This window comes from Hyperolius riggenbachi, chromosome 7, assembly GCF_040937935.1.
Source record: "Hyperolius riggenbachi isolate aHypRig1 chromosome 7, aHypRig1.pri, whole genome shotgun sequence".
Classification (NCBI taxonomy): Eukaryota; Metazoa; Chordata; class Amphibia; order Anura; family Hyperoliidae; genus Hyperolius; species Hyperolius riggenbachi.
This window is the reverse complement of record NC_090652.1, coordinates 6,122,890-6,145,358: the sequence shown is the minus strand read 5'-3', so window position 1 is coordinate 6,145,358 and position 22,469 is coordinate 6,122,890. Positions and strand designations below refer to the sequence as shown.

At 43.0% G+C, this 22,469-nt stretch overlaps 1 protein-coding gene across 1 annotated transcript in view; it reads left to right on the top strand.

The window, feature by feature from the left end:
- The first annotated feature begins 1,213 nt into the window (after positions 1-1,213).
- Positions 1,214-22,469, top strand: part of SLC5A10 (solute carrier family 5 member 10) — a 274,286-nt gene continuing 253,030 nt past the window's right edge. The window contains exons 1-2 of the mRNA XM_068243517.1: positions 1,214-1,321; positions 20,861-20,932. Coding sequence (XP_068099618.1) covers positions 1,214-1,321; positions 20,861-20,932 — 180 coding nt within the window. The remainder of the gene's footprint in view (positions 1,322-20,860; positions 20,933-22,469) is intronic.

Below are 22,469 nucleotides of genomic sequence, written 5' to 3'. Positions count from 1 at the left end.
CATTGTACCCTTAGAAGCTAAACACACCTCCAGAACTGCTGGAATGCAATGATGTGTCAGCTTGTTAATTTGTACAGAGCCATAATAATCCAACATGCATGCAGACTGTTTTAGATTGTTTGATCCTCATCAGTGCATGGCATGGATTAATTTGGCTCTATGCAGTAGGGCTTGTAACACCGAGAGGTACAGACTAACCAGCCAGCTCATGGTGACCCAGAACTCATTGGAGTGTGTAAGGGACTACAATGGTCCTAAAAGCCCCCTTACTAAGAGGTTAGGAAAAACAAACGTTTGCTTTCTTAACACAGAAAGAATTTGCAATAATTCAGGTTAGAGTGAGCTTGAGATGTCTCCCAGTGCATCACTGCTGAATATATGCAAATCAACCAACAGAGGGGGAAACAGTAAGCAACCGATCAGACTACAAACATTGATCCAGAATTCGGACCAACGGAACAATCAATGGAACAATCATTCATTGACGATTGCTACCAGTAACGGTACACGATACGATCGGTTGGTCGACCTTTCAGGAGATTTTGCCATTAATGGGCATCTTGATGTCAATTGAACATGAAATCATTGTCAAATTGTATAGAGGATGCGTCTATAGAAGGTGTTCAGGTTTTCGATTGCTTCAGACGCTGGAGGTGTGTGTGTGTGTGGGGGGGGGGAGGGTCTGACAGGTGGGGGTAGGTGGAGGGCAGTCTGACAGGTGGGGATAGGTGGAGGGGGGTCTGACAGATGGGGGGTAGGTAGAGGGTCTGACAGGTGGGGGTAGGTGGAGGGGGGTCTGACAGATGGGGGGTAGGTAGAGGGTCTGACAGATGGGGGTAGGTGGAGGGGGGTCTGACAGATGGGGGGTAGGTAGAGGGCGGTCTGACAGGTGGGAGTAGGTGAATAGAGGGAGGTGTGACAGGTGGGGGGTAGTTAGAGGGTCTGACAGGTGGGAGGGGCCTGACAGGTGGAGGTAGGTAGAGGGTCTGACAGGTGGGATTGGGGCCTCCAGATAAGGCTGTTTGTTTAGATGCTGCTATAAATTGGAGGATTGTACTTTGTGTCACTTATATCTGCTCGAATGCCTCGCACAGCAGCACACAGATTAATCATCAATTGCTCCTCCCCGCTCATCAGCAGTTCCTGGTAGTCAGCACTTCTGTCTCTGACCTTCTGTGTCGCCCAGCTCTGTGGCCACCAGTAAGGAGAAGACATGGAGCTGAACTCCACCACCTTCCAGGAACGTCCACCTCACTTCAACATCTCCGATATCATCGTCATCGCCGCCTACTTCGTGCTCAACGTGGCCGTGGGCATCTGGGTAAGGCAGAACGCTTCTTGGTGAACCGGAGTTACGAATAGCGGCTGGCGTAATATTTTCCCCGTGTAATGCCAAAATTAGAACATGAAAAGAGAAAATTGTACTTAAAGGACAACTGAAGTGAGAGAGGAATATGGAGGCTGCCATGTTGGTTTCCTTTTCAGCAATACCAGTTGCCTGGCTATCCGGCTGATCCTATGATTTTCACCCATAAACCCTGAACAAGCATGCAGCATATCAAGTGTTTCTGACATGATTGTCAGATCTGACAGATTAGCTGCATGCTTGTTTCTGGTGTTATTCAGACACTACTGCAGCCAAATAGATCAGCAGGGCTGCCAGGCAACTGGTATTAACAGGAAATAAATATGTCAGCCTCCATATCCCACTCACTTCAGTTGTCCTTTAGGCGGTCTTCATATCAGGGACGGATATAGTTAGACAGTTCAGAATTCCACGTATGAAGTTTAGAGTTCTTTGAAGGTCCTTAAAGACACCTCTCTGGCAGTAAATGTTCGGAACAAGAAGGTGTTTGGGCATGCTGCCGCTTATGGTTCACCAAAGCCATGTGGTGAGCTGTGGTCCGCTGTTGTCCGGGGAGCAGATGTGCTGATATCAAACCAACGCCCCTTGAGTCAGGTGATCCCTTTAATGACTAACTGTACATGGTTTCCTAGCAAGCTTTCGAAACTTTAAGTTCCTTCTTCAGGCACGATACACACCTGGATCTGATCCGTACAGAGGACCCCGATCCAATTCACTTTTTTCTCCTCATTTTTTTATCTTCTGGTTAAATCATTTTTCAGCACTCTGCAGTTGAAAATGTACCAAAAGGTCCTGTCAGAATTATCCTGAGTATTTTCTTGCTTGCTGGTGGCTTGAATGGCATTTTATCGATAAGACGTGAAAAGCCACCTAGGAGGAAACTTAGAAGTGAAGCGGTCAATTATATGCAAATTTATGCGGGATATCCAAAATATTGGGAATTCTGGTTTGTTCTTACAACTTTATTAGTCGTTCGAAAAAGTTAACTATATCGGGTGCTCGGTCTATAGTCATTAAAGATAAACATTCCTTGGTTTGAGTTCTACGCAATGTACTCACATCTGGGAGGTTATAGACCTGCAGTGCTTAGACTCTGTATAATAGTTTTTATTTGTTGAATCCAGATTTTTGCACGGCTGGCCTAAGATTAGTGCAGCCTTTGTGATATGAAATGGATTGTTTTTAAAGCGGACCTGAACTCAGAACTTCCTCTCTACTCTAAAAGATATGCAACAGCATAATAACCTTTACAGAAAAAAACATTCCTTTGTTACAGCTGATAGAAATCCTGCAATGAATTTGCAGTGTGTTTACTTCCTGCTTTCATAGAAGCAGACATATTGTTAACATCCTGTGTTTACAAATTAGCTGCTCTGCCAGGCAGTCAGCTGACACAGCTGAGAGATCAAATTACAACTTGTGATTAGTCTCAGATGAGGGGGAGTTAGACAGGCTAAACTTCCCAAATGCATTCAGGTGCATTTCTCTGTTTTCCTTCTGTGCTGTGCAAGAGTTCAGGTCCACTGTAAACTGTTTTTTTGTTTTTTTTTGTACAATTTGGACTCCTCTAGAGGGCTCTTTGAATGCTGAGTAGCTTTTCCTGCTCTGTCTACAGAATGGGGGGGAGGGGGGAGCTCTATTTTATGATCAGTGTAATCTTCCTGTATTCTGGGGATTATGTGATGTGCAGGTATCTGGTTGCCGGGGAAACCACAAGCATTTAGCCATTGCAGGAGATTTTGTTAGTATGTGTGTAATTAGCCGTGCTGTCGTTGATGCCACCGTGTACAGTGCTGCCCATAATTATTCATACCCCTGGCAACTTTTGACTTAAAGTTACTTTTATTCAACCAGCAAGTAATTTTTTGATGAGAAATGACATAGGTGTCTCCCAACAGATAATAAGAGGATGTACAAGAGGCATTATTGTGGGAAAAACATTTCCCAGCTTTTATTTACATTTGAAAGTGTCCAGTCCAAAATTATTCATACCCCTCTCAATAATCAATAATTTAATAAAAAGCTATATTGGCTATTACAGCAATCAAACGCTTCCTATAATTGCAGACCAGCTTTTTGCATGTCTCCACAGGTATTTTGCCCATTCATCTTTAGCAATGAAGTCCTATCTTTCAGGTTTGAGGGTATTCTTGCCATCACCCTGATCTTTAGTCACTCCACAGATTCTCAAGTGGATTCAAGTCAGGACTCTGGCTGGGCCACTCCAAAACATTAATGTTGTTGTCTGCTAACCATTTCTCCACCACTTTTATTTATTTTATTTATTTATTGTATTTCTAAAGCGCCAACATATAACGCAGCGCTGACTTTTGCTGTGTGTTTTGGGTCATTGTCATGCTGGAATGTCCACTGGTGCCCAAGGCCAAGTTTCTCTGCAGACTTCCTGATGTTGTCATTGAGAATCATCATGTATTGCTCTTTTTTCATGGTAACTGTGATTAGGTTCCCTGGTCCATTGGTTGAAAAACACCCCCAAAGCATTAGGTTCCCACCAGCATGTATGACCGTGGGGATGGTGTTCTTTGGGATGAAGGCTTCTCCTTGTTTACGCCAAATAAAAGAAACATCATTGTGACCAAACAATTCAATTTTTGTTTCATCTGACCATAACACAGAAGCTCAGAAGCCTTCTTCGTTGTCCAGATGAGCATTTGCAAAGGCCCAGCAAGCTTTTGTGTGCCTTATCTGGAGAAGTGGCGTCCTCCTTGGTCTGCATGTGGATCCCAGCAGTGTGCAGTCTCCGTTGGATTGTCTGCCCTGAGACATTGTCACCAGCAGAGCCCAGATTCACCAGTATGGCCTTGGTGGTGATCCTTGGATTCTTTATCAACTCTCTCACTATCCTCCTGGCCAGCACAGGTGTCACTTTTGGCTTCTGACCACTTCCTCTGAGATTTTCCACAGTGCGGAACATCTTGTGTTTTTTAATAATACTTTGCACTGTAGCCACTGGAACTTGAAAACATTTAGAAATGGCCTTGTAGCCCTTTCCTGACTTGTGAGCAGCCACAATGCGCAGCCGCAGGTCCTCACTGAGCTCCTTTGTCTTAGCCATGACTGTCCACAAACCAATGCAGAGAGCTGCTGTTTTCCACCTGCTGAATTGATTAAGCAGCTGTTCCCAATTAATCAGGGTGAATAGGATGCTTTAGAACAGCTTGGACTATTTGGAATGGTATAAAACTTTGGATTTTCCCACAAACTGTGACAATTTGTAAAGGGTATGAATCATTTTGGACTGGACACTTTTTACTCAATTGTAAATAAAAGCTGGGAAATGTTGTTGTTTTTCCACAATAAGGCCTCTTGTACATCGTCCTATTATCTTTTGGGAGACACCTATGTGCTTTCTCATCAAAAAATGACTTGGTTGAAAAAAAGTAACTTTCAAGTGATGGTCCAAGCAAATAAAAAAAGAAAAGATCCACTTACCTGGGGCTTCCTCCAGCCAGTGGCAGCCGTCCTGTGCCCTCGCCGCTGCTCCGGTGGCTCCCAGTCTACTGCGCTGGCAAAGCCGACCTCGCCAGTTCGGGTTCCGGGTCGGCTGCTGCTGCATTCCACGGCGCAAGTCACGTGGTCTCACTTACGTCAATAGGACGGGACTGCGCAGTAGTAGTAGTTCTGCGCCTGCGCAGTACCGTCCTGATGACGTCGGCGAGACCACGTGACCTGCGCCGTGGAGCGCAGAAGACGCCGACCCGGAACCCAACCTGGCGAGGTCGGCTTCTGCAGCGGAGAAGACCAGGAGCGACCGGAGCTGCGGCGAGGACACAGGATGGCTGCCAGGGGCTGGAGGAAGCCCCAGGTAAGTGGATCTTTAATTTTTTATTTGCTTGGATGTTTCCTTTAAGTCAAAATTTGCCAGGCGTATGAATAATTATGGGCAGCACTGTGTGTACGTATTCTGCTGCTGTACGTGCAAAAGGGTCACCTCGGTCATGCTTATGTAGAATGAGGGTCAATAGATATTGGTTACTATGAGCAGATTGTGTAAGTAAACATCATACTACATGGAGGTGGTAACATTGGTCAGTGGTTGGCCAATCATAGTTGAAAGTGTGTAGCAGGCTTTTGGACCAAACCTGCAGTGAGTAAAGTTACTGTTGTTGCCTGGTACATATACTTCCTCTAGGGCAGCACGGTGGCGTCGTGGATAGCACTATCCGAGTTTGTGTGTTCTCCCTGTGTCTGCATGGGTTTTCTCCGGATGCTGATCTGGTACAGTCAGTCACTTGGAGACTGGGGTTTACATTCTGAAAAGGGGGCGGGCCACAAACAGCCAATCAGATTTGTTTAATTTCAATGGAAAAATGTACCTTATTGATGCCAAGGACCCCACAGCTCATAACCTTGGTCATTAAGTGACTGTATGACAAGGTTAGAAATAGTGGGCGGACCCAAAAGCAACTAACTTTTTACATGGGAAAATATAAACTGCAACCATTCTTACACTATTAATGGCAGGGTTCTCAAACTTGACACAGTTGGTCACTGGGTGATTGAGATTAATATTCAGAAAAGTGGGTGGAGCCTACAACAGCCAATCAAAATTCACCTATTGGTTTTAAAGGGAAATATTGAAACTGCTGCCATTCTTACACTGTTAGTGGTAGAGGCCTCTAACCGCTACAGTGTCATTACGTGACTGGGGTTCAAATTCACTAAAGGGGCTGAGCCGCAAACAGCCAATCAAATTTTCTGGATAAAATGCTTCCATTCACACCATTTTGATGCCAGGAACCTGAAAGCTCACAAACTTGGTCATTGTGTAGTGACTATGTGTCAAGGTTACAAAAAGTGGGTGGAGTCAAAAACAGATTTCCCTGGGAAAATTTAAACAGCAGCCATTCTTACACTGTTAATGGCAGGGTTCTCAAACTTTGCACAGTTGGTTAAAGGGTGACTGGGATTAATATTCAGAAAAGTGGGTGGAGCCTACAAAAACCAATCAAAATTATCCTGTTGTTTTTCAAGGGGAATATTGAAATTGCTAACATTCTTGCACTGTTAATGGCACAAGCCTAAAACCTGGTACAGTTGGTCATTGGGTCACTGGGGTTCAAATTTAGAAAAGGGGACGGAGCCACAGATAATCTGATTTGTTTCATTTCTCTGGGAAAATACAAATTATTGATGTCAAGGACCCCAAAGTTCCGAAATTGGTCACTGGGTGACTGTGTGTCAATGTTATAAAAAAGTTGGCGGAGCCAAAAACAAATTTTACTGGGAAAATATAAACTGCAGCCATTCTTAAACTGTTAATGGTAGGGGTCTCAAACTTTGCCCAGATGGTCACTGGGTGACTGGGATTAATATTCAGGGAGGTGGGTGGATCCTATAATAGCCAATTAAAATTCAGTTGTTTATTTACAAGGGGAATATTTAAATTGTTGCCATTTTTACACTGTTAATAGCCGATGTCTCAAACGTGATACAGTTGGTCATTGGGTGATTGGGGTTCAAATGCTGGAGAGGGGGTGAAGCCACAAATAGCCAATCTGATTTGTTTGATTTCTATGGGAATATACAAATTATTGACCCCAAAGCTCACAAACTTGGTCATTGAGTGTTTGTGTGTTAGGATTAGGAAAAGTGGATGGAGCCAATTCCAGCCAAATACATACCCGGGCAACGCCGGGTCATCAGCTAGTTTATAATAATAATATGGTAGGACATTAGACTATGACTATGGTAGGATTAGAGTGTGAGCTCCTCTGAGGACAGTCAGTGACATGACTATGTACTCTGTAATGTGCTGCAGGAGATGTCAGTGCTATATAAATACATAATATTAATAATATGGTAGGACATTAGACTAGGACTATGGTAGGATTAGAGTGTGAGCTCCTCTGAGGATAGTCAGTGACATGACTATGTACTCTGTAATGTGCTGCAGGAGATGTCAGTGCTATATAAATACATAATAATAATATGGTAGGACATTAGACTATGACTATGGTAGGATTAGAGTGTGAGCTCCTCTGAGGACAGTCAGTGACATGACTATGTACTCTGTAATGTGCTGCAGAAGATGTCAGTGCTATATAAATACATAATAATAATATGGTAGGACATTAGTCTATGACTATGGTAGGATTAGATTGTGAGCTCCTCTGAGGACAGTCAGTGACATGACTATGTACTCTGTAATGTGCTGCAGAAGGTGTCAGTGCTATATAAATACATAATAATAATATGGTAGGACATTAGACTATGACTATGGTAGGATTAGAGTGTGAGCTCCTCTGAGGACAGTCAGTGACATGACTATGTACTCTGTAATGTGCTGCAGAAGATGTCAGTGCTATATAAATACATAATAATAATATGGTAGGACATTAGACTATGACTATGGTAGGATTAGAGTGTGAGCTCCTCTGAGGACAGTCAGTGACATGACTATGTACTCTGTAAGGTGCTGCAGAAGATGTCAGTGCTATATAAATACATAATAATAATATGGTAGGACATTAGACTATGACTATGGTAGGATTAGAGTGTGAGCTCCTCTGAGGACAGTCAGTGACATGACTATGTACTCTGTAATGTGCTGCAGGAGATGTCAGTGCTATATAAATACATAATAATAATATGGTAGGACATTACACTATGACTATGGTAGGATTAGAGTGTGAGCTCCTCTGAGGACAGTCAGTGACATGACTATGTACTCTGTAAGGTGCTGCAGAAGATGTCAGTGCTATATAAATACATAATAATAATATGGTAGGACATTAGACTATGACTATGGTAGGATTAGATTGTGAGCTCCTCTGAGGACAGTCGGTGACATGACTATGTACTCTGTAAGGTGCTGCAGAAGATGTCAGTGCTATATAAATACATAATAATAATATGGTAGGACATTACACTATGACTATGGTAGGATTAGATTGTGAGCCCCTCTGAGGACAGTCAGTGACATGACTATGTACTCTGTAATGTGCTGCAGGAGATGTCAGTGCTATATAAATACATAATAATAATATGGTAGGACATTACACTATGACTATGGTAGGATTAGAGTGTGAGCTCCTCTGAGGACAGTCAGTGACATGACTATAAAAACAGGGAAGACCAAGAGCCCCAATAGTGTAATTCGTACTGGACAAGGTGGCAATAAGTTTGTATTGCTAGATACTCACAAGTCAGGGTCACCAGCAGGCAACCACTGTAAAGGCAGGTGGGGAGATTGTCCTGACCCCACTCAGGAATAAGAAGTCACTCTTTGTAGACAGGAAGAAAGGGTAGCAACCCTCCACCCAGGGTGGACTCAAAATTGTATACAATGAACAGAGGCGCCAAAAGTATAAGATTAGATTAAATGAGCTTAAAAACCAACTTAAATGGCAAAGTTGAAGGAGGTGGTGGTCTTACCTCCCTCAAGCAGACACGACAACGACTGCGATTCAGACAGTCAAACACATTTATTAGGAACTCCAAAAAGAAATGCAACGCGTTTCGCAGGTTCAACCCTGCTTCATCAGGCAATATAGGGAGGAGTATCAAGCGATCTGCACAAGGATTCAAATTAAGCGCCTCTGTCAAAGTGACATGACTATGTACTCTGTAATGTGCTGCATAAGAAGTCAGTGCTATATAAATACATAATAATAATATGGTAGGATATTACACTAGGACTATGGTAGGATTAGATTGTGAGCTCCTCTGAGGACAGTCAGTGACATGACTATGTACTCTGTAATGTGCTGCAGGAGATGTCAGTGCTATATAAATACATAATAATAATATGGTAGGACATTAGACTATGACTATGGTAGGATTAGAGTGTGAGCTCCTCTGAGGACAGTCAGTGACATGACTATGTACTCTGTAAAGTGCTGCAGGAGATGTCAGTGCTATATAAATACATAATAATAATATGGTAGGACATTAGACTATGACTATGGTAGGATTAGAGTGTGAGCTCCTCTGAGGACAGTCAGTGACATGACTATGTACTCTGTAAAGTGCTGCAGGAGATGTCAGTGCTATATAAATACATAATAATATGGTAGGACATGAGACTATGACTATGGTAGGATTAGATTGTGAGCTCCTCTGAGGACAGTCAGTGACATGACTATGTACTCTGTAATGTGCTGCAGGAGATGTCAGTGCTATATAAATACATAATAATAATATGGTAGGACATTAGACTAGGACTATGGTAGGATTAGAGTGTGAGCTCCTCTGAGGATAGTCAGTGACATGACTATGTACTCTGTAATGTGCTGCAGGAGATGTCAGTGCTATATAAATACATAATAATAATATGGTAGGACATTACACTATGACTATGGTAGGATTAGAGTGTGAGCTCCTCTGAGGACAGTCAGTGACATGACTATATACTCTGTAATGTGCTGCAGAAGAAGTCAGGCTATATAAATACATAATAATATGGTAGGACATGAGACTATGACTATGGTAGGATTAGAGTGTGAGCTCCTCTGAGGACAGTCAGTGACATGACTATGTACTCTGTAATGAGCTGCAGGAGATGTCAGTGCTATATAAATGCATAATAATAATATGGTAGGACATTAGACTATGACTATGGTAGGATTAGATTGTGAGCTCCTCTGAGGACAGTCAGTGACATGACTATGTACTCTGTAATGTGCTGCAGGAGATGTCAGTGCTATATAAATACATAATAATAATATGGTAGGACATTACACTATGACTATGGTAGGATTAGAGTGTGAGCTCCTCTGAGGACAGTCAGTGACATGACTATGTACTCTGTAATGTGCTGCAGGAGATGTCAGTGCTATATAAATACATAATAATAATATGGTAGGACATTAGACTATGACTATGGTAGGATTAGATTGTGACATGACTATGTACTGTGTGTGTGTGTGTGTGCGTGCGTGCGTGCGTGCGTGCGTGCGTGTGTCGCGATCACTCGAAAACGGCTTGACCGATTTGAACGAAACTTGGTATGCAGATCCCTTACTACCTGGGATGATAGGTTCTGGGGGTCTCGCGCCCCCCCTGCACACGTGGGCGGAGCTACAAACAGCAAATCAGATTTCACCCATTCAAGTCAATGGAAAAAATTTAAAAGGCTGCCATTCTCACAGTACTCAAGCCAGAGTCCCCACACTTGGCACAGTTGGTCACTTGGTGACTGAGGTTACAAATCCAGGAAAAGTGGGCGGAGCATAAAACAGCCAATCAAATTTCAGCCATTCATTTTAAATGGGAAAATGTAAACTGCAGCCATTCTTACACTGTTAATCGCAGGGCTCTCAAACTTTGCACAGTTGGTCACTGGGTGAATAAAATTTAGATTCAAGAGAGTGGGTGGAGCCTACAACAGCCAATCAAAATCCACCTATTGATTTTCAAGGGGAATATTTAAACTGCTGCCATTCTTACACTGTTTATGGCAGAGGCTTCAAACTTGCTACAGTTGGTCATTGGGTGACTGGGGTTCAAATTCACTAAAGGGGTGGGGCCACGAACAGCCAATCAGATTTCCTTGGTGGATAAACTGCTTCCATTCACACATTTTTGATGCCAGGAACCTGACCGCTCACAAACTTGGTCATTGAGTGACTGTGTGTCAAGGTTACAAAAAGTGGGTGGAGCCAAAAACAAATTTCAGTGGTCAAATATAAACTGCAGCCATTCTTACACCGTTAATGGCAGGGTTCTCAAACTTTGCACAGTTGGTTAATGGGTGAATGAGATTAAGATTTTGGAAGGTGGGTGGAGCCTACAACAACCAATAAAAATTCACCTTTTGATTTTCAAAAGGAACATTTAAGCTGCTACCATTCTTATACTGTTAATAGCAGATGCCTCAAACATGGTACAATTGGCCACTGGGTGACTGGGGTTCAAATTCAGAAAGGGGGCAGAGCCACAAATAACCAGATTTGTTTATTTTTCAATGGGAAAATACAAAGTATTGATACCAAGGACCCCAAAGCTAAACTTTATAATTGAGTGACTGTATGTCAAGGTTAGAAAAAGTGGGCGGTGCCAACAACTAAATTTTTAACATGGCAGGGTTCCCAAACTTTACACAATTGGCCACTGGGTGACTGGGATGAATATTCAGAAATGTGGGTGGAGCCTACAACAGCTAATCAAAATTTACCTATTGATTTTCAAGGGGACTATTCACATTGCTACCATTCTTACACTGTTAATGCAGAGGCCTTAAACTTGATACAGTCAGTCATTGGGTGACTGGGGTCCAAATTCACTGAAGGGGGTGGAGCAACAAACAACCATTCAGATTTGTTACATTTCAGCCATCCTGTTATTGGCAGGGTTCTCAGACTGAGTGGGTAGGTGACACAGTTGGTCACTGGATGACTGGGACTAATATTCAGGAAAGTGGGTGGAGTCTACAGCAGCCAATCAAAATTCACCTTTTGATTTTCAAGGGGAATATTTACATTGCTGCCATTCTTACACTCTTAACCACCCTGGCGTTCTATTAAGATCGCCAGGGCGGCTGCATGAGGGTTTTTTGTAAATAAAAAAAAAACTATTTCATGCAGCCAACTGAAAGTTGGCTGCATGAAAGCCCACTAGATGGCGCTCCGGAGGCGTTCTTCCGATCGCCTCCGGCGGCCAAAATTAACACGGAAGGCCGCAATGAGCAGCCTTCCGTGTTTGGCTTCTCCTGTCGCCATGGCGACGAGCGGAGTGACGTCATGGACGTCAGCCGACGTCCTGACGTCCGCCGCCTCCGATCCAGCCCTCAGCGCTGGCCGGAACTATTTGTTCCGGCTGCGCAGGGCTCAGGCGGCTGGGGGGACCCTCTTTCGCCGCTGCTCGCGGCGGATCGCCGCAGAGCGGCGGCGATCGGGCAGCACACGCGGCTGGCAAAGTGCCGGCTGCGTGTGCTGCTCTTTATTTCGTCAAAATCGGCCCAGCAGGGCCTGAGCGGCAGCCATCGGCGGTGATGGACGAGCTGAGGAGACTGGGAGACTGGGGTTTAAATTCTGCAGGGAGCAGGCCAAAAACAGCCAATAAGATTTGTTTAATTTCAATTGTAAAATGCAACTTATTGATGCCAAGGACCCCAAAGCTCATAAAATTGGTCATTGAGTGACTATATCATGATTACAAATAGTGGGCGGAGCCAAAAACAACTAACTTTTTTCATGGGAAAATGTAAACTGCAGCTATTCTTACACTGTTATTGGCAGGGTTCTCAAACTTTGCACAGTTGGTCACTGGGTGACTAGGATTAATATTTGGAAAAGTAGGTGGAGCCTACAAGAGCCAATCAAAATTCACCTATTGATTTTCAAGGGGAATATTGAAACTGCAGTCATTCTTACACTGTTAATGGCAGAGGCCTCAAACCTGCTACAGTCGGTCGTTAAGTGTCTGGGGTTCAAATTCAGTAAAGGGGTGGAGCCACAAACAGCCAGATTTCTTTGCTGGATAAACTGCTTCCAGTCACACAATTTTGATGCCAGGAACACAAAAGCTCACAAACTTGGTCATTGAGTGACTGTGTGTCAAGGTTACAAAAACTGGGTGGAGTCAAAAACAGATTTTCTGGGAAATTGTAAACTGCAGCCTTTCTTCACTGTTAATGGCAGGGTTCTCAAACTTTGCACAGCTGGTTACTGGGTGACTGGGATTAATATTCAATAAAGTGGGTGGAGCCTAAAAATGTCAATAAAAAAATCACATGTCGCTTTTCAAGGAGAATATTAAAATTGCTGCCATTCTTGCACTGTTATTGGCACAAGCCTCAAACCTGGTACAGTTGGTAATTGGGTCACTGGGGTACAAATTCATAAAAGGAGACAGCCACAAACAGTGAATCAGATTTGTTTCATTTCATGGGAAAATACAAATTATTGATGCCAAGGACCCGAAAGCTCACAAACTTGGTCATTGAGTGACTGTGTGTCCAAGTTACAAACAGTGGGCGGAGCCAAAAACAAATTTCACTGGGAAAATGTAAACTGCAGCCATTCTTACACTGTTTATGGCTGTTTATTCCCAAACTTTGCCAAGATTAATATTCAGGGAAGTGGGTGGAGCCTATAATAGCCAATCAAAATTCACCTGTTGATTTTCAAGTGGAATATTTAAATTGCTGCCATTTTTACACTGTTAATAGCAGAGGCCTCAAACCTGCTACAGTTGGTCATTGGGTGACTGGGGTTCAAATGCTGGAGAGGGGGTGAAGCCACAAACAGCCAATCTGATTTGTTTAATTTCTAATGGAATATACAAATTATTGATGTCAAAGCTCACAAACTTGGTGATTGAGTGTTTGTGCGTTAGGGTTAGAAAGGGGGCGGAGCCAACACCAGTCAAATACATACCCGGGCAACGCCGGGTCATCAGTGGGTGGAGACAAATGCAAATTTCACTGGGAAAATGTAAACTGCAGCCATTCTTACACTGTTAATGGCAGGGTTCTTAAACGTTGCACAGTTGGTCACTGGGTGACTGGGATTAATATTCAGAAAAGTGGGTGGAGCCTACAAAAGTGAATCAAGCTTCACCTATTGCTTTTCAAGGGGAATAATTAATTGCTGCCATTCTTGCACTGTTAATAGCACAGGCCTCAAACCTGGTACAGTTGGTTATTGGGTGACTGGGGTTCAAATTCAGAAAAGGGGGTGGAGCTACAAACAGCCAATCAGATTTTTTTCATTTCAATGCAAATTATTGATACCAAAGACCACAAAGCTCACAAACTTGGTCATTGAGTAATTGTGTGTTAGGCCAGTTACACATTAAAAGCGTGCAGGAGAACGGCTCCTGCACGCGTTGCGGCGTGTCGTCGGGAATCTGCGGTGCGACACTGAGTAGCGGCGGTAGTAGTTAATTAACCCGAAGGGGAAACGCCGATTCCCGACGATAAATTGCGCCCGGGTGCGTCGTACCGCAACGCATCGAAACGCAGCGTTGGATGTGAAAGGTAAAATGAAAGTCTATGGACTTTCCTTTTACCTTGGTTAACACAAAGTATAGACTTTGCGTTAAAAAGCCGAAAAAGGGCTCTGGTGTGAAAGAGCCCCTAGGGTTAGAAAAAGTATGCGGAGCCAACACCAGCCAAATACATACCCGGGCAACGCCGGGCAATCAGCTAGTACATAATAATAATATGATAGGACATTAGACTATGACTATGGTAGGATTAGATTGTAAGCTCCTCTGAGGACAGTCAGTGACATGACTATGTACTCTGTAATGTGCTGCAGGAGATTTCAGTGCTATATAAATCCTACTAATATAATAAATGGGAAAGTTCGGATGTTTGGATATTTGGATGTTTAGATGTTTAGATGTTTGTTACTCGATCACGCAAAAACGGCTGAACGGATTTGAATGAAATTTGGCACACACATAGTACATTACCTGGAATAACGTATAGGATACTTTTTATTCCCATAACCAAAAAGAGACAAATACTGGAAAATGTAAACTGCAGCCATTCTTACACTGTTAATGGCAGGGCTCTCAAACTTTGCACAGTTGGTCGCTGGGTGACTGGGATTAATATTTAGAAAGGTGGGTGGAGTCTATAAAAGCCAATAAAAATTAACCTATTGATTTTCAAGGGGAATATTTACATTGCTGACATTCTTGCACTGTTAATGGCACAAGCCTCAAACCTGGTACAGTTGATCATTGGGTGACTGGGGTTCAATTTCAGAAAGGGGGTGGAGCCACAAATTGCCAGATTTGTTTCATTCCAATGCAAATTATTGTTGCCAAACACTGCAAAGCTCACAAACTTGGTAATTGAGTAATTGATTAATTGTGTGTTAGGGTTAGGAAAGTGGGCACAGCCAACACCAGCCAAATACATAAGCGGGCAATGCTGGGTCATAAGTGGGCGGAGACAAATACAAATTTTACTGGGAAAATGTAAACAGCAGCCATTCTTAAACTGTTAATGGTAGGGGTCTCAAACTTTGCACAGTTGGTTACTGGGTGACTGTGGTTAATATTCAGAAAAGTGGGTGGAGCCTACAAAAGGCAATCAAAAATTACCTATTGATTTTTCAGGGGAATATTTCATTGCTGCCATTCTTGCACTGTTAATGGCACAGGCCTCAAACCTGGTACAGTTGATCATTGCGTGACTGGGGTTTACATTTATAAAAGAGGGTGGAGCCACAAACAGCCAATATGAGTTGTTTCATTTTAATGCAGGTTATTGATGCCAAAGAACGCAAAGCTCACAAACTTGGTCATTGAGTAATTGTGTGTTAGGGTTAGGAAAAGTGGGCGCAGCCAACACCTGCAAAATACATAATCGGCCAATGCTGGGTCATCAGTAGGCGGAGACAAATACAAATTTCACTGAGAAAATGTAAACTGCAGCAATTCTTACACTTTTAATGGCAGGGTTCTCAAACTTTGCACAATTGGTCACTGGGTGACTGGGGTTAATATTCAGAGTAGTGGGTGGAGCCTACAAAAGCCAATCAAAATGCACCTATTGATTTTCAAGGGGAATATGTAATTGCTACCATTCTTGCACTGTTAATGGCACAAGCCTTAAACCTGGTACAGTTGGTGATTGGGTGACTGCGGTTAAAATTCAGACAAAGGGGTGGAGCCACAAACAGCCAATCAGATTTGTTTAATCTCAATGCAAATTATTGATGCCAAAGACTGCAAAGCTCACAAACTTGGTTATTGAGTAATTGTGTGTTAGGGTTAGAAATAGTAGGCGGAGCCAACACCAGCCAAATACATACCTGAACAATGTTAGGAAATAAGTGGGTGGAGACAAATACAAATTTCATTGCGCAAATGTAAACTGCAGCCATTCTTACACTGTTAATGGTAGGGTTTTTAAACTTTGCACAGTTGGTCACTGGGTGACTGGAATTAATATTCAGAAGAGTGGGTGGAGCCTATAAAAGCCAATCAAAATCCACCTATTGATTTTTAAGGGGAATATTTAATTGCTGCCATTCTTGCACTGTTAATCACCTGTACCTGGTGCAGTTGGCCATTGGGTGATTGGGGTTCAAATTCAGAAAAGGGGTGGAGCCACATCCAATCAGATTAATTTTATTTCATTGAAAATTATTGATGCCAAAGACCGCAAAGCTCACATACTTGGTCATTAAGTAATTGTGTGTTAGGCTTAGGAAAAGTGGGCAGAGCCAATTTTAGCCAAATACATTCCCGGGCAACGCCGGGCGTCCAGCTAGTACATAATAATAATATGGTAGGACATTAGACTATGGTAGGATTAGATTGTGAGCTCCTCTGAAGACAGTCAGTGACATGACTATGTACTCTTTAATGTGCTCATTGTGTACTTCATGAGGGGTTTAAATAATTTCCTAAATATTTTATGGTATTATATTGTAATCTATATGGGAAAGTCATTCAGGATTTATTCTGCTGCCACTGCATGGACTGGGAGTAGCAGAGTGTTCTCATCACTAGAGAGCTCCTTTAACTATGCTTAAAGTGGACCCAAATTAAAAATACAAGATTTCAGAAATAAAATCTATTTTCTAAATTAGAATGATAAATAACAGCCTTTTTTCAGCTGCATGATAACAAATATAAAATATTTTACATTGATTGGAGGAACCCCTCCCTTCCTTTCATATTGCCGGGACAGAATCCGGCAGACTGGTGGAGGAGATAAAAAACAAAACACAGGCTGCTACTGATGATGTCACAGGGGAGGTGATCTCAGCTTGTGTGAGATTTCACATAGACGACGCCCCTGTGAGGGAGGGTAGCTGATGACAAACACACGCATGGTCTAAACCCTCCTACTAAGCTCAGAAGTAATGGCTGCCACCTGTATAAGCCTAGTTATGGAAAGAGAAGGGGGAAAAGCATGCACTGAAATGCTCATAGGCTTGAAGGAGTGTGTATGTATCTTTATATGAGTCAGAGTGGTGCAACTAAATAATTTTAATTAAAAAATTGTTTAGTTTGGGTCCACTTTAACGGGGCTTCCAGAGACATACACCTATATACCTGAGTGATGGCGGCGTGTGACAAAGTTACTGCGAGCGAATAATGCAACGCTGTGAATGTCACAACTTCCGGCAGCCAGCATGCAGCTTAGGTAAACTGAGAGGGATATGGAGGCTGCCATATTTAATTCCTGTTAGACAACACAAGTTTCCCGGAAGTCCTTCTGATCTATTTGGCTGCAGTAGTGTCTGAATCACACACCTGAAACAAGCATGCAGCTAATCCGGTCACACTTCAGTCAGAGCACCTGATCTGCTGAATGCTTGTTCAGGGGCTATGGCTAAACGTATTAGAGGCAGAGGATCAGGACAGCCAGGCAATCTGCATTGTTTAAAAGGAAATAAATATGGCAGCCTCCATATCCCTTTCAGGCTGTTTGTCCTTTAATGTTTACCTTTCAGTGCTTGCCCTGGACTTTGTATGTAAGCTTCTTTGCGTATGTGACAGCGGCAGGCAATGGCTACACACAGGTACAGCATTCAGATTTATAGATGACTAGCTGATTGCCCGGCGTTGCCCGGGTATGTATTTGGCTGGTGTCGGCTCCACCCACTTTTTCTAACCCTAACACACAATGACTCAATGACCAAGTTTGTGAGCTTTGCGGTCTTTGGTATCAATAATTTGCATTGAAATGAAAAAATCTGATTGGCTGCTTGTGGCTCCACCCCCTTTTCTGAATTTGAACCCCAGTCACCCAATGACCAACTGTACCAGGTTTGAGGCCTGTGCCATTAAGAGTGCAAGAATGGCAGCAATTAAATATTCCCCTTGAAAAGCAATAGGTGAAGTTTGATTCACTTTTGTAGGCTCCACCCACTTTTCTGAATATATATATATATATATATATATATATATATATATATATATATATATATATATATATATATATATATATATATATATATATATATAATCTCAGTCACCCAGTGACCAACTGTGCAAAGTTTAAAAACCCTGCCATTAACAGTGTAAGAATGGCTGCAGTTTACATTTTCCCAGGGAAATGTGTATTTGTCTCCACCCACTGATGACCCAGCGTTGCCCGGGTATGTATTTGACTGGTGTTGGCTCCGCCCACTTTCTAACCCTAACGCACAAACACTCAGTGACCAAGTTTGTGAGCTTTGGGGTCCTTGGCATCAATAATTTGTATATTCCCATAGAAATTAAACAAATCAGATTGGCTGTTTGTGGCTTCACCCCCTCTCCAGCATTTGAACCCCAGTCACCCAATGATCAACTGTAGCAGGTTTGAAGCATCTGCTATTAGCAGTGTAAAAATGGCAGCAATTTAAATATTCCCCTTGAAAATCAACAGGTGAATTTTGATTGGCTATTATAGGCTCCACCCACTTCCCTGAATATTAATCTCAGTCACCCAGTGACCACCTGGGTTCAAATCTCGGCTCTGCCTGTTCAGTAAGCCAGCACCTAATTCAGTAAGGAGTTTCTTGGGCAAGTCTCCTTAACACTGCTACTGCCTACTGAGTGTGCTCTAGTGGCTGCCTCGCAAGCGCTTTGAGTCCGACAGGAGAAAGGCGCTATACAAATACTGCAATTATTATTATCTGGGCAAAGTTTGAGAACCCTGCCATTAACAGTGTAAGAATGGCTGCAGTTTATATTTTCCCAGTGAAATTTGGTTTTGGTTCCGCCCACTTTTTGTAACCTGGACACACAGTCACTCAATGACCAATTTTGTGAGCTTTGGGGTCCTTGGCAATGATAATTTGTACTTTCCCATGAAATGAAACAAATCTGATTGACTGTTTGTGGCTCTGTCCCCTTTTCTGAATTTGAACCCCAGTGACCCAATGACCAACTGTACCAGGTTTGAGGCTTGTGCCATTAACAGTGCAAGAATGGTAGCAATTTTAATATTCTCCTTGAAAAGCGAAATGTGATTTTTGATTGGCATTTTAGGCTCCACCCACTTTTCTGAATATTAATCCCAGTCACCCAGTAACCAGCTGTGCAAAGTTTGAGAACCCTGCCATTAACAGTGAAGAAAGGCTGCAGTTTACAATTTCCCAGAAAAATCTGTTTTTGACTCCACCCAGTTTTTGTAACCTTGACACACAGTCACTCAGTGATCAAGTTTGTGAGTTTTTGGGTTCCTGGCATCAAAATTCTGCTAATGGAAGCAGTTTATGCAGCAAAGAAATCTGATTGGCTGTGTTTGGCTCCGCCCCTTTACTGAATTTGAACCCCAGACACTTAACAACCGACTGTAGCAGGTTTGAGGCCTCTGCCATTAACAGTGTAAGAATGGCTGCAGTCTCAATATTCCCCTTAAAAATCAGTAGGTGAATTTTGATTGGCTCTTGTAGGCTCCACCTACTTTTTTGAATATTAATTCCAGTCACCCAGTGATCAACTGTGTGAAGTTTGAGAACCCTGCCATTAACAGTGTAAGAAAAGCTGCAGTTTATATTTTCCAATGTAAAAAGTGAGTTGTTTTTGGCTCCGCCCACTATTTCTAATCTTGACATACAGTCACTTAATGACCAAGTTTATGAGCTTTGGGGTCCTTGGCATAAATAAGTTGCATGTTACCATTGAAATTAAACAAATCTGATTGGCTGTGTTTGGCCCGCTCCCTTCAGAATTTAAACCCCAGTCTCCCAGTGACTGACTGTACCAGATTTGAGGCCTCTGCCATTAAGAGTGTATGAATGGGAGCAATGTAAATATTCCCCTTGAAAATCAAAAGGTAAATTTTGATTGGCTGCTGTAGGCTCCACCCACTTTCCTGAATATTAGTCCCAGTCACCCAGTGGCCAACTGTGTGAAGTTTGAGAACCCTGCCAATAACAGAAGGGCTGAAATCAAGCTAACAAATCTGATTGGCTGTTTGTGGCTCCACCCCTTTAGTGAATTTGGACCCCAGTCACCCAATAGACTGACTGTATCAGGTTTGATGCCTCTGCCATTAACAGTGTAAGAATGGTAGCAATGTAAATGTTACCCTTGAAAATCAATAGGTGAATTTTGATTGGCTGTTGTAGGCTCCACCCACTTTCTTGAATCTTAATCGCATTCACCCAGTGACCAAGTGTGGCAAGTTTGAGAACCCTGCGATTAACAGTGTAAGAATGGTTGCAGTTTACATTTTCCCATTTAAAATGAATGGCTGAAATTTGATTGGCTGTTTTATGCTCCTCCCATTTTTCCTAAATTCGTAACCTCTGTCACCAAGTGACCAACTGTGCCAAGTCTGGGGACTCTGGCTTGATTACTGTGAGAATGGCAGTCTTTTACATTTTTCCATTGACTTGAATGGGTGAAATCTGATTTGCTGTTTGTAGCTCCGCCCACATGTGCAGGGGGACCCGAGACCCCCAGAACATATCATCCCAGGTAGTAAGGGATCTGTGTACCAAGTTTCGTTAAAATCGGTCAAGCCGTTTTCGCGTGATCGCGGCACATACACACATCCGATTTTATATACGGTATATAGATAATACTCTGAACTTACTCTTTAATCCTCTCTTTGTCTTCCAGTCGTCATGCAGAGTGAACAGAAACACGCTGAGCGGATATTTCCTCGCCGGACGCAATATGGCCTGGTGGCCGGTAAGTATATAATCTGTGCTTCACATTTCACATATGCTTCACCCGCTGGGGAAACATAAACTACTGGTGGTAACATATTATCCTGTATATAAGATATCCGAGCAGCACAAACCCTTCTGTGACTTCTGAAAACTAACCAGTTATAATTCAGCTCCCCGCTACGATTCTGTAAATGGGGGAGGTGAGTGAAAATATGTGTCCTTGCAACCATGACGACGGATTATTTGGCATACAGAAAGGTGCAGGTTCTCTTTGTCTTCTCATTGTGTGATTGGAAAACACTGAGGGCCCTTTCACACTAGCGCGGTGAGCTGTGGCAATTTACCGCGTTTTACCGCTAGGGCAATGAAAGTCTATGGGTGATTTCACATTACCTGCTGTGCGGTGCACCAGAAGTAGTCAGCCTAACGCGCGTCCAAAACTTCGTTACCGCGCGGTTCTGCATCGACGTGCGGCGGACCAGAAGTCATGTAAGTCTATGGTGACGCCTGTCAGTGTAAAATCCCACCGCAGGTTTTACGCATTGCGCATGCGCATAAATGTATTTTGTAGAGTAGGCTTCCCTGCATGTGATTGCTTGACCGACAGGAAGTAAGTGTCACTTCCTGCTTGGCCGGATGACAGGATACCGCATAGTAATGCAGTAATCGCCGAAGGCCTGTTTCTGGTGGTGCGGTGCAGCTGCCGCACCGCCAATATTCAGTGTGAAGCCAGCTTGAAGGATTTTTGCGCCACATAAGCACTTGTGCAATGATTCCCTATGAGAGAGTTTACATCTGAGCGGTTCGATTGCGTTCCGCTTCCAAAAGCGCTGCCTGTACCATTTTCTGAGCGCTTTGGCTCAATGGAAGGTATAGGGAAATCACAATGCGCTTTCTATAAATAAATACATTGTATTTATTCATTTCCGGGTGAAAGAGTTCACTTCCTGACTTGTGTCAGGAAATGAAAAAATGAATCGCTTTGCAAAAGCGCTTAGAAAACTCTCAATAAATCGTTCAGCGTTTGCGATAGCGCTGGCGATTTATAATGTGAACAGGGCCTTAAAAGGAACCTAAACTGAGAGGGATATGGATGTTTCCTCTTAAAGGAGAACTGTAATGAAAGGTATATGGAGGCTGCCATATTTATTTCCTTTTAAGCAATACCAGTTGCCTGGCTATCCTGCAGATCCTCTACCTCCAATACTTTCAGCCATAGCCCCTGAACAAGCATGCAGCAGATCAGGTGTTTCTGACATTTTTGTCAGATCTGACAAGATTAGATGCATGCTTGTTTCTGGTGTGATTCACACTACTGCAGGCAAATCGATCAGCAGGGCTGCCAGGCAACTGGTATAGCTTAAAAGGAAATCAATATGGCAGCCTCCATATTCCTCACACTTCAGTTCTCCTTTAAACAATACCAGTTGCTTGGCAGTCCTGCTGATCTCTCTGGCTGCAGTAGTGGCTGAATCACACACCTGAAACAAGCATGCAGCTAATCCAGTCTGACTTCAGTCAGAGCACCTGATCTGCTGCATGCTTGTTGAGGGGCT